We start from the raw sequence: 13,385 nt of genomic DNA on the forward strand, positions 1-13,385 counted from the left end.
GCCCCTCAGCAGTAAGGAGAAGAGTACCTCATTGTTCACACAGACCAAGTCCATCGTCTGCCCAAAAGCGTCCGTGACCTTCTGCACCACTTCCTTGAATTTGACTGGTCTTGGAAACTGGATAATCCTGTAAACACAAACAAATACAACAACAGTCTCAGTTTGACAGAAGCATACTGGAATTTGGGATTTGACTGACAGTACTGAAGAAAGGGCTTGTATTCCATCACGAAGCACAGAGACAGCTCCTTGCCTTTACATTCACAGAAATGCTGCTCCTCTGCTGTGCCCAAGAGAGGACCTGACAACTCTGCAAGAATATCTACCAATAATCTTTGTGCAGCTCCTCTGCTCCTCCCTCTAACATGAGTACAGGTGGGAAAAAAAAGGAAGTCCAGCAGCCCTCCACTGGAGAAAACCCAGATCAGGCAATGGTCAGTGATTTATCATCTCTGTTTTCAGCAGGAGGCTCTGAACAGGGAGGAGGGCTGGAAGTGGGGATGATGCAGTTTGGCATCCTGTGACTCTCCTGTACCATCACACACAGCACCTCTATAGGTACTTACAGCAGGTACAGACCAACTCTAAAATAACACTACTTAAATTTTCTTTGGCTTTAACGTGCACCTTGGACCATCAGCCTGTGTCCTGCCCTGTCACAGTCACCAAGCAGAGGTGATTCCATGAAAATGTCAAGCAGGGAAGGGCGGACAAGCTTTAACTCCCAGCCCTATTTTTATGGGACCCATGCCCAAAATCTGGTTATCTTAAGTAAGTGTCATGGACTGCTAATCAAAGGACACATTTCTGTAGAGTTCCAGCTCCACTGTGGTTCAGCAGGGCTCAAGAATTAACAAGAGAAAAGGTTCCAAGTGTGCTCCCAATGTCCCTGGTAAAAGAGGCATTTAATGACTTCCAGCTTGGAACCATTTTGCCTGTGTGCAAATCCCAAGAGCTTCTTGTAGCAAATGGGATGATGAGGCAGGGCTCTTGCATATAAAAGTGCAGCTGATTTTAGGGGAATGAATCCTGGCTGAAGTCAGCAGGACAGTGTTGGGTGGAAAAGATGATTTTTCCCTGTGTTCACAGGGGACTGGAGTAGGTACCTACCTTTTCTCTCCTTCATATTCAAACTTGATCCTGATACTTCGCTGCTGAAAGAAAAAGCAGAGAATGGTAAGGTCCCAAACTGCATCCAGGATTGACCCACAGACCCAAAGCTGATAGGAGCTCTCAGGGACACTCTCCTAACTCTGTAAGGCATCTGGTTTATTTAGGTCAAGCTGCCTGGTGGACTCACAACCTTAGGGGACACTCCACGTTGCTGAGGAATGTGCTTGTCAAAAAATAAGTTCTTCTGTAAGCAAGAAAACACTCTCCTCTATAACTGTTAGTCTTAATAAAATGAATTCATAAAGCTGAAAATGGTTCTGAACTCTTGGGAGCAAGGCATTATTATCAAAGAGGCAAATATGGCAAGTGTCTGATGCCTGTCCACCTTCAGAGCTTCCCATGGTTTCATCCCAGTACTTTTCTGTTGGAAACCCAAAAAACAAAGCTCAAAGGATGCTTACTAGTACACAGGAATATTTGGGGAGAAGAATTAAGCATCAAAAGCAAGCATTCTCTAATGGAAGTGGAAACAGTCTGAAATTTTAAAGCCAACACTGCTGGGATGGAGTGTTGGCTGGTTGCTACAAAATGCAAAGTGTATCAGGCCCAATACACAGCCAATGCCCCCCCAAACTGACCCACTGCTCACCTCAAGAGAAACCACAAAATTTACCCAAAGAAGAGCCAGTGGAATCACAGGCACACTGGGCACACAGCTGTGCAGGAACCAGTAAAAACCACTTCTCCCATCCTCTGTTTGTGCATATTTAACAGCAATCAAGACCACAAGGAGCTTTTTCATTCCTTCAGCTTCTCAGGCCAAGTCTGAGCCAAGCATCCCTCTAGCATCCCTTAGATCATTCCAGGACTTTCCGACGGTCTCCAACGCAGATCAAACCCCTCTTTACTCCCCAGACCAGGTCTAGTCACCCCACTTAACCAGCATTTCCCTCCCCACAGTGCCCACCAGCCTCCTCAAACAACTCTCTTCCCATGCAGAGAGAAGTGCTGGCCACATCCCTCCGAGGTGTAACCCCAGGGAGGGCTCGGTCCCGCGCCGCCGGCGTCTCGCAGGGATAACTCCCAGCTGGGTGGGTGACAGCCCTTCCTGAGCACAGCACTTATCTCTGGGCCTGGGCTGCCAGTGTGTGAAGGCACACTTTCCATCCTCTCAGAGGGAAAGCAGAGCTGCAGTGAAACAGCTTTGTTCCTAACGAGGAAAACGAGCTGGAGCGGTGCCCTCGGGTTTGTTTTTCAACCGACAGCTCCTCGAGCTCTGCAAACACCCACTGAAATTCAGGAAGTCAAGGCTGGAGGCAATTCTGTTGAAAAGCTTAAACAGATTCAGGGTAAACACGCTGGATCACCCAAAATGCATCCTTGTTATCTCTGCTCGTGGCATTTTCTGTGCTTCCGGAAGGGCTGGGAAGAACCAGCGCTGGGACAGTCACCAAGTGGGGCACTCCACTGTGCTAAACAGGCACTTACATCACCTCGCTGGCTAAAGCCAGTGCTTCCGACCCACAAAGTCTGGAGAGTCGCCAGGTTCATTTCCAGAACCAGGCCCAACTTGCAAAAATACCAGATTAATTCTAAACCAGTCCAAAATTCCAAATGAGAAGAGATGACCACAACCAACCTAGTGCTGAAGGTTCAAATCATTCTGTAAAGACAGGCGAATTCAGGTGGTATTGCCACCTTGGGCTACCTGTGCTGGAAAAGAAATTATACAGGCTCTTTCATGCCAATTTTTATTTGCATGTGCCTCTCTGAACAGGCCTGGCTGGTTTATTCCTCCTGGGTGCTGGCAATAAATTGGCCAGTCTGGGTTCACTGACTAGAACACCACAAAACCTTTCTCTAAAGAAAGAGAGAGAAAAAAAATATCAGGACAAGGAACTTTCAAGGTTTCTCCTTACAAAGAGCAGGACATGGAAGGGGAAGAGCTCACACAGCTCTGGCCTCGCTGCAGGAAACCTTTCAAAACACAGGTTTCACTTTCAGCACAGCCCCAAACATTGCACTGAGCTGGGATGCAGCACACGCTGCCTGGTTGTGCTGAGCAGCACAGATTTCACAGACAAACAAGTTTTGAAAAACAGCTTGTGGCTGGAAAATGTCAGAACACTTGTCTAAAGCTCCAGAGAGAGAAGAAAATGAAAAAAAATGAGCCACGACCCTGCTGCATCCTTTTCTTCTACATCAACAACAAGGCTGATGTGCCGTGGCCCGACGCCAGCAGAAGGACGCCAGCTGCCCCACACTGCTCTGCTCTGCTTCTGAGCAGAGCTACAAACACATTGGCTGCAACAGGGAAATGAAAACCCACTTCATTTCTTAATTAGATAACATTTTTCTTCAATATAAAACACACTAACCTCTTGCCTCCCTCCAAGAAACCAAGACCTTTAGCTCGCAAGCATTTGGAAGAGGGATAAATTCATATTTATCAGTCTGAGAAGTTGATTACAGTTTAATTTTTCAGGCTTCCCTTGGCTTGCTCATGTTTTTGACCTACAGCTCAAGCTGAATTCATCACTGCTATCAGCAACAAATACTTTTTTCCTTTTTTAAAGAAAAAAAAAAAAGAGTGGGCAGTGCCCAAAGTACTAGGAAATCTCAGGGGATGCAAAGCACTTCCTAAATGCTGGAGCAGGCTGTGATTTTTTACACCCATGGAAGTCTGGTTTGCAGCAACTGGTTTAAGATTACACAGGGAGCCTGGGGCACTGCCAAGTGCTGCAGCAGAACCTCGTGTGAGTCTGCACCCAGCACCTCAAATGAACAATCAGGGGGAATGCAGGACCAGCACCTCCTCCACCAGGAACTCAACACAGCGTGCAAATGTTGAGGTGGAAGAAGTGTGGGTGGTGGAAGCTGCTGGGTCCTACTCACTTTTGCAATTTTGTGAGGAACGTGACTCCCCCTTGCACAACCAGGTTGAACTATTCACTGTCCCTGCCATCAGGTGTCACAGGAGGTCAAGGACAGCCCTGTTCTCCTTCAATCAAGAGGCCCTTAGTGGGTGTAGGAGAACAAGCTGAGACATCCAAAGGCTTGTGTTAAATACAGTGCAGGAGAGGGGTGAGGACAGCCACAGGCATCAGCCTTAAACCCTGAGCTCTGGCAGAGCATTTAAACAATATTTTCATCAGCACTGTGACAGCCCAGGCAGGAAATGGAGTAAGCAAGGGAAACTGAGGCACGAAGGCAGGAGAGGTTTTGGCTAAGGGTATGAAGAGAAAGCCTAGCCTGGGGAGGAGAGGGCTCCATGGAGACCTTCTTGCAACATTTCAATATAAAAAAAGGGGCTTCATAAGATGGAGAGAGACTTTTTAGCAGGTCCTGTAGTGACTGGAGTTTTAAAAACAAGAGGCTAGATTGAGGCTGGATGTAAGGAAGACATTTTCTACCACTGGGTTGCTGGGACACTGGAACAGGTTGCCCCGAAAAGCTGTGGATGCTCCATCCCTGGACATGCTCAAGGCCAGGCTGGACTGAGCAACGTGGTCTAGCGACACGTCCCTGCTCACAGCAGACACTCTGGCCTTTACAAGCCTTCCCAGCTCAAACCATTCTGTGGTTCATTCTCTTAAGCAGCACAGTGGTAGAGAGAAGCACAGAAGGAAGGAGTTTGGCCTCCTGGGCTGTGTGCACGGAGCAGCTTTCCCTCTCTGTGCGGGGCGCGGAGGAGCCCACGGCGCGGCTGGCGCCTGCAGACCCTGCTGCGACACAAACAAAACCAGCGACAGCCCTGACAGGAAATACCACAGTCATTCCCTTCGTTTCTACAATAATTTCTTCTCCAAAATACTTGTACTGGCATTTCCTCCAGCCCTGCAAACAAATGGTATTTTACTCCTTCTTGCCATATTCCTCCGAAAGGAAAAAGCAAAGCCGCTGCTGTGGCCACAAACCCATCGCCATCCTTCCAGGCTTTCCTTGAGGTATTTTTGGCTCTTTCCTCAAAAATTCGGATTTCACAGAGAAAAGACCACAACTTCCAAGCTTCAGAGATGGAATTCAGATGGGACTTTGGGGAGAAAAGGGGCAACTGCTTTTGCCTTTTGGCTGGGGTCCATGTACCCCAGCAGTCTTGGCCAAGCTTGGCCCTCAGAGCTGGAGCAACAGCCCTGTGTGCTGGTTTAGATTAAGGAAAACGTTGGAAAAAAACAGAAAAAGTGTTTCCAAACGAGGTGAATCATGATCTTATACAGAGATCCCTGAAGAGCTGACTGCTGTTTGTAATAAAAGCACACACGGAGAGCAGGAAAACAAGCAGCTAGTCCTAAAATGGAAGCAGCTCTGGAGGAGCAGAAGATGCTAAGTACTCTCTCTGCTGAACAGCCAGGGGGTTGCTCAAATTGGGGTACAGGTCCAAGCTGAGCCTGTGGAGAAGGCTGTCTAATGGCAGAGGCAGGCAGGGGAGTCTCTTAATTCTATAGTATACTTTTTCCCTTGTCTTGATAAACACTCTTCCCCTATTATTGTTGATTTAAGCTTCCACTCTCCTTCCCTTCTTTTGGGTACTACCGTGCTTTTTCTTGATGTAACCCATTTTAAAATATGTCTAGGGAACCTAAACTGATACCGTCCCATGGCCAAATCTCACTTAAGCATGTCCCCCCGCAAACCCAACAATCAGTCAGATTAAATTCTGCCCTGCACCTCCATGCCTGTCTGTCTCACTGAAACAACTAAAACTGCCACTCTGGAAAATCCCAGACTAGCACAAATTCAAAGATTCCTCCCCATCATGTCCTCTCCTCTTCCTAAACTCTGCTGCCATCAGACACAGTGCTCTGTCCAGACCCCACTTCTGTGGCTTTCTTTAGACCTGCTCCTGTCAAACCTAACCAGAGGACAGCTTTGCCCATGCTGAGACATCACAAGGATGGGGCTTTTAGAGCACTTCTTCCACCCAAATCCACAGCTGCCTCACAAACCAACTGGGACAAAGCCTCTGACTTCAGTATTAACCCTTCTGTGGTCAAGAAAGGCAGGAAAAATCATCACAAGGGGCCTCCTATTCCCCTGGGTGCTGCTCATTCCAGCCTTGCTCATATCCACCCACAAGATTTTGGGCATTTATTTTGCCTCAGTTTCCCCCCTGGATAACAGAGGGGCAATGAAATATACCCACTTTTGCATGCCACAGGGTAATCAGAGGGATTGTTTTCACTTCCCTCATTTTCTACTCTCTGGATTAGGAAACTACAAGAAAACCCCGCGGAGCCGCTCGAGTCACTCCCTTCGCACAAAGCCACAAAGCGGTGGGATTCCTCCTCAACTCCTGGCTCTGGCTGAGAGGAATCAGCACCACAGGGCCAGGCTGAGGGGACTCCTACACTTCCCCAAGGTGCAGGCTGTTTGCATCAGCCCTGTGCTCGCCCCTGCCCTCAGCAGCGGGACGTTCCTTTCGAGCCAGACAGCTGGAGCGTGGCCCCAGACCGCAAGAGGAGATGACTAACGCACGTCACTGGGAATTATCTGCACAGAACCCCCACGCACGCCGGGTTATTCAGCAACCAGACAGAAAGCAGTTTGTCTGGCATTGCCCCTTTATCATTGCAGGGGCAGAAGGCACAATATATCCCAGTCCCTCCGGATCCTTGCAGCTTTTTTTCCCTCTAAAAGCACCTGAGCAGCTCGGAGGACAGCGGAAAGATGATGTCTAGAAGGTTCGCTGCTGCCTGTTACAGACATTTCTGTTTCAGACAGCACTAGAAATCACAGGCTTCAAAATGTTTATCTAAAACCACCCACCTGACAGGGAAGAGCCTTTTTCCAGCTGGAATTCTCACTGGTATCATCCTCTCTGCACCCAAGTCAGCTCCACATCCACACATGGGAAAGCCTCTTAAATCCTTGGGACTCCACTGCCTCTGCCACCTCCAGCCAAGGCTTTCCCAGGCAACGATTTGCCCCCTTGTTTCTGCTCCCCAGGTGGGGAAATCCCTGCAGATCCCCTCATAGAAACTCCCATCTTCCTCCATCCACACCATATCCTCCAGGTGATAAAGCCAAAACCCATTTCAGGCTGTTCAAAGACCCACAGAGAGCCCTACAAAATGAGCTGTATTTTACTGGAGTTATGAGCAAGCCTTGTCTTGCACCCAGCTTGCCAAAGAGAACAATCCAGAGGTAATTTACTAAAAGAACAACTTTTAGGACAGTCTGACATTTGATGTGCATGGAGAAACATTTCCTACAAACATTTAATTGCCGTGGGAGAATTTGCCATCATGATTAAGGTGGCAGAAGAACTGCTGGCTGTCACTGGCTGTGACAGAGGCCCACTGACAAGCAGCTTCATACTGCCAGTTGCCAAGTGCTATTTATAGAAATGAATGGAAGTGCACATAAATAGATCCAAAATAAAAGCTAATTTAATTGCTCTTTTCTCCCTTCATCCTTTTGTTCAGGATTTCCTAATTATTTGGGGTTTCCCTTCTTATTCCACTCATCTTTTTCTTTAATGAACACAACGCAGATCTTCATTCTCCTGTTTCCTTCTTCCCCTCTTCAGGGACATTTCTATGAAGAAACTCCCTTGTTCAGTCCAAGAGATAGCCTGAAAGGGCTCCTTCCAGCCATGCCAGAGGATGCACAAGGAATAACAGAGTGATTAAAGGAGTAACAGAGGAACGCCAGTGCAGAAGCTGTACTAGGAATAATGTCAGAAGGATCCCTCTGTTCCCAAAGAACAGCTCTGCTTTACCTCACATGAGGAAAGAAAAGGGTGTCCACGGCTGTCCCACAAGGCAGAGAGGCAGGACAAGGTAGTGGCTGCCACACCTGACCAGGACCCAGGAGATTCCAGCTCTGCCATCACATCTGCTGCCAGCTGCCTGCGCAATTCAAGGGAGGAAAATCAGCCACGCTGTCCTATTCTAATTTCCAGCCTGTTCTACCACAGGGCATTGCACATCCAGAAAATCAGCCTTCACTCTAAACTCATTTGTGAGGGAAGAAAACTAAGGAAAGAAAGACTTTTATGAAATTTGCTGAAGGATGTTCATTTCTTAAGATGAACTGAAGCAAAACTATTGATATTTTGGGCAAGAAATATTCTGGAGCACACACAAGCACAGGCTGTTTTCTTGTGTGGCCCAGGCCTACGAGGAATACAATCTGGCAGGATTAAATTTTCAGCTTGTGTCAAGAGAGCACTGAGGAAGCCCTCCAGGAGACAGGAATGAGATAGCACTTCAGTTGTGCTTCTCTGTGTACCAAAAAACTGCTGCAAGCCACAGAGAACTGGCTAGTTAGCCAAGACATTCTTGTTGTGAACTCTGTCTTTCAGTGGAAATTTGGAACACTGACCAAAGGATTCCCATGCCTCAGAAAAAACATTTTTCCACAGATAAAGAAATATTATTTTATTAATCTACTAACTAAACTCCCAAATCCAAGTAGTTCAATGTGAGCATGTTGCTGCAGGGCCTCATGAGAGGCACCAACAATTAGATGACCAAGAGGACATTTTATCACCAAAATGGCCCTGTGCCTCATCCTCCCCACAAGAAGGGAACTGTGCAGGGCATCCTTCAGCCCAACTGACCAACATAATCACAGGATTAGGTAAACAATAAAAAGGGAAAACCAAGTACCAAAGGAACAACAAATCACAGGCATGACAACAGCACTTCCAAAGCAATGTCTCCCCCACAACAATTTGTGTCCTAAAAAACAAGGAAAAAAAGAAACCTAAAAGTGACCCAAAGAAGCTGATTAAACTGAGCTACAAACACGAACCAAGTTCCCACTAATTCCACCTCCTCTGGCCGCTCCCCACCTCCCGCCGTGCCGCGAGCCAGACGTGTTCCAGCCTGTCCAATTTAGTGAGGCAACAATTCAACATCCTCCAACGCCCTTCATCTCCTGGGACCTGCTGGTCTGACCCCTCAGCTCCGGATGTGTGAGGAGAGCAGGATCCTCACCATCCACATCTCCTCCATCAGGCAGCTCTGAGCAACCCTGAGCATGCAGCTCCACTTGTGGATAAAAAGAAAAGTCATGAAGGAGGGAGTGTTTTTCCAAGCATCAGTGCTCTAATAAGGAGGGAAGTTTGATTCCTATATAATACAATCCTATAATAAAATTAAACACAACTGGCAGCCAACTATTCCAAAGCTGATACCTCCTTGGGTGACTTACAAATGAAGATACAGAATGGATGGGCTGTGGGTGTGAATTTGATTGCTAGAGGCCAACTTTATCCAGGTAACAATTCAATCAACAAAAACTACAATTTACCTTATTTTCAATGAATTATCTGGTTAACTGTGTATGTGCTACATTAACAGCCCAGGCCTCAAAAACAACGGCAGGGATTTTCTCCCATCGTGCAAAACAAATGTTTTAAGAGGAGCCTGGAAAGCTTTGCGACCCTGAAAGCAAGTGGAGCTGGCTCCACGCGGTCCCCACTCATCACTGCGCAAAAGATGCTGCCCCTGCAGCCATCCAAAGCTGCTCTGGGTTTTCTGCTTCTCCTGCAGCTGCAGGCAGCCAGCCCTGAGTTTCTCTGGTCAGTTCTGTAAACATCTTGGACTTTTTTCAGCATGAGCTGAACACAAACCCAGTGATTCAACTTGGCCAGCTGCTACCGCCGGGCCACGCTTTGAAACCAGACGCGCGCACGTGTTTTCGTCTGCATGCGGCTGGGAAGTCCACAGGGATTCGGGAAGGGATTTTTCCTCTCTGCACCCAGACTTCTTTGTTTGTAGCACAAGTGACATTAAAAAATGCATGACGACAGTAAATGACAATTTGTTTTCTCCCTTGCTAGGCATCCGGCAGTTGCAGAGTTGACTGCAAGCTCATTCTAAACCATAGCACTAGAGGTGGAATTCCATGTGGATTTGCTGCCGTGCTTCTCCAGCAGCTTCCCAGTTGTCCCAATCTTTTTCTCCCTTTTTTCCTTGCTATTTTGACAACTGAATTCTTTCTTCACAACTTTCATGTTCCCATATTATTTGCTCCATAAACAAACATGATATTAAATCCACTTCAGCTATTGTATCATTGTCAGCAAATAATTTCTGACATTGCTCAAGGGACAATGTTTTTTGCTCACCAAAACAACTCTGAATGTGCAACAGGGCCAAAATGTTTGGGTTTAGGAACATAAAGATAAACAACAGTAATTCATAATTAAACACTTTATATAAGAATGACATGATTCCTCCCCAAAGAGCTTGGGTGTCTACAGCTCAGAATTGGCAGTCTGTCTTTCAAATATCTGAAGCAAAATGTGCACATAATAAATATTGTATTTCATTAACGCTGTCAATAGAAAACAATTGACTTATCCAATTCCTAAAGCTGCACAGCCTAAAACAAGTTCTGCTACTTTCAGAGCTAAACAATAGCTAGAAGTACCTTGAGGTGGGACTCGAGATTTAAACCCAGTTTCAGGCCCTGTTGTTATATTCGTGAATAATTTGGGCCATTACCTTTCCCTGCTCCTCTGTGATATAGGGATGCCTGTAACTTCCTTTCAGCTCTTCAAAAAGAGGTAATAAACCTCCTAGCTTGGTGAAATGATGATATTTCTGATGTGCTAAGCAATTGTTAACTTCAGTTCTAACATTTAAGCTCTGCTCTGCCAGCATGGCAAGCTCCATGCCCACCTCTGTGGTCTGCTGGAGTTTGGGGTGAACTGAGGAAGCAATGCCATACCTGTTTGTTGGAGTGGACACTGTTTTTATTCCTGTTGTTGTCCAGCAGCCCCCCACACTTGCCCAACGCTGCCAAATCCTTCATAATAGAGTTCAGAGCTTCTTCTTCATCTGCAAGAAAAGAAGAGACAACTGAAGTGTGGAAAGCAAGCCTGCCCTCGGATGTGCAGAGTGAAAATTCAGCTGCAAATATAAACTTCCAACACAAGTGGATCAAAAGACACAATGTCAAGCCTTCCTGTTAAGAGAGACATTCCAAGACCACCCCACAGTCTCTCCCAGCTCAGTCTGTCTTGAAAACACAGGTTCCTTCATCACAGGTGAGACAGATAATGAGATCTCATTGTCCCCACCTGAAAGGGCCTGCAAGAACACTGCAGACGGACTCTTGATAAGGACAGGACACCAGAAAATGCCATTAAAATGAAAAAGGGCAGGTTTAGATTAGAAATTAGAAAGTTTTCCTCTGTGAGGGTGGTGAGGCCTTGGCACAGTTGCCCAGAGAAGCTGTGGCTGCCCCATCCCTGGACATGTACAAGGCCAGGTTGGATGGGGCTTGGAGTAACCTGGGCTAGGGAAAAAAGGTGTCCTTGTCTTTCCTCCCTCTTCATTAAAGGTGCTCAAGAGCCACAACTGACCTTCAAAACCAGAAGCAGTGAGAAACCAGGGGAGAGGGCAAGGAATCCATGAGAAAAGAGAGCAACTCAGCAGTGCTGGAGAGAAGACACTGAGAGCCCTCGTGGGATTTCTGATTTCTGCAGTAACAGGAGAACTTTGAGGGACCACTGGCTCTAAAACCAACCTCCTCTTTTCCAACACTTCAGCATCCGTGGTTATGGCCTCTTGAAGCAGCTGTGAAGTGTGAAAGGCAAAATACCAACCACAAGAAGCAAGAACCCTGTCAAGACCTAGGGCAGGGCACATCGTCAGGAGGGTGTGAGAACCCACTGCACACTCCATGCTTGTGACACAGACAGGGCAAATGTTAGGCACATGCAGCTATTACTGCAAAAAATACAAATACAGCTACAAATCTTGTCTAAAAATGAGTGCCTCCAGGGACAGAACCACCCCTACACCAGACCAGCCTGCAGATTTAACTCCAAGTCCACAAATATGTGAAAAATGACCAAAACCATATGAAATCAGACAGGACTGGACCCAAATACTGAGAATCTCTCCCCAGGGAGGTGCATGTCCTGGATCCTCATGCTCAGATAGAACACCATCTCCTCTTGTTCTGCTCCTCCTGCTGGGTTCTATGAGCAATAAAGCTATGAAAATAACCCAGATATGTGAGAAAAAGATTTCTGGTGCATTCTCTGCTCCCAGAGTATATTAAAGAAATAAGGGGAAAAACTGGGGGAAAATGTTTAAAATCCAGTCTCAATTTCAGAGCTCAGAAATGAGCTAGAAATGAGCATCAATGCCTACACCAAACTCTTAGGAAAAAGACTACATTTTCCTGTAGGCAATGTGTGCATACATATTTAATATATAAACATATATCTTTAAATCAATATTAAATATATAACTGATAAAATAATAAAATTCATACCTAAGTACATGAAAATGTAATCCTACATTTCCCTATTTATAAAAGCACAGGTATGTTTTTCCAGAGGGGTGGCAGGGAGCACAGCCTGAAGTGCTACAGGAAAAAGCTCAAAAAAAAGATAACGTTCAGTTCAAGTTCAGGAGAAAAAAAAAACCAAACAAAAAACAAACAACAAACCAACAAAAAAAAAAGAAACACATCAAGAATGTCCCCAAACTCTGCGTTTGGGGGTGTTTTTCTTTTGTTGTTGTTGGTTTGTTTTGGTTTTTTTTAAAGGACCTCTGGGACAAGCATAGTTTTCCACATAGATTTTTGTAGTAGGAAAATACCCAACACAAAAAAAAAAAAGGAAAAAAAGGTTTGAGGTTTTTTTGTTTTGTTTTGTTGGGGTGTTGTTGGTTTTTTGTTTTTTTTTTTTTTTTTTTGGGGGGGGGAGGGGTCAGGGGGGGGGGAAACAAACCCACAAAAACAAAACCCCCTTACAGCACCCTCTAGGAATTTTCCACCAAAGCTTTAATCTCTACAGTGCCACTCACTGCCCCCCCCTCCATTTTTTTTTCTTTTTTTTTTTTTCCAGCGAGTGACAACAAAAGTTTCCTGAGCTGCCTGACACAAAACACAATCTGTAATGCCTGGGCCAACAGGGCCAGCAGGCAGAGTCAGAGTCAAACCACCCAATTCCCCACCCCTCTCCCACCTCCAAACCTCCCTGGCACCATCTTTTAGGAGAGGAATCCCTGGTTAACCCACCTGGTTTATATCACACTGTCTTCCTCCTCTATCTACACATCAATCTTGCCAAAACTTTTTTTGTAACAGACTTGTGAGTCCACCAAACACAGGTTTAAAAATTCCTGGTGCTGTAAACCCAGCTCATGATAAGTCACATTTCTTAGGAAGTCAGGCTAAAATGCTCTGCCAGAAGTGACTTTTTGCATCTCTCCAAACACAGGAGAATCCACTCACTTTCAGTAACTGCTTAAATTCACCTGGTGTACAGAAATACCCAAACATCAACTGAATAGGCCTTA

General features: G+C 46.1%; 1 protein-coding gene across 2 annotated transcripts in view; it reads right to left on the reverse strand.

Annotated features, from left to right (window-relative positions):
- The window catches only part of LOC121364634 (mitogen-activated protein kinase kinase kinase 3-like), a 77,362-nt gene that overhangs the window by 31,638 nt on the left and 32,339 nt on the right, over positions 1-13,385 (reverse strand). The window contains exons 3-5 of one of the 2 annotated variants that reach the window (XM_041488055.1): positions 10,798-10,907; positions 1,111-1,151; positions 28-127 (exon numbers count right to left, since the gene is read on the reverse strand). In XM_041488055.1, the coding sequence (XP_041343989.1) occupies positions 28-127; positions 1,111-1,151; positions 10,798-10,907 (251 nt within the window). Of the gene's footprint in view, positions 1-27; positions 128-1,110; positions 1,155-10,797; positions 10,908-13,385 lie in introns of both variants that reach the window. The other variant, XM_041488046.1, reaches the window with a different exon arrangement.

The sequence above is a fragment of the Pyrgilauda ruficollis genome, unplaced genomic scaffold, assembly GCF_017590135.1.
Source record: "Pyrgilauda ruficollis isolate IOZ18807 unplaced genomic scaffold, ASM1759013v1 scaffold12, whole genome shotgun sequence".
NCBI lineage: Eukaryota > Metazoa > Chordata > Aves > Passeriformes > Passeridae > Pyrgilauda > Pyrgilauda ruficollis.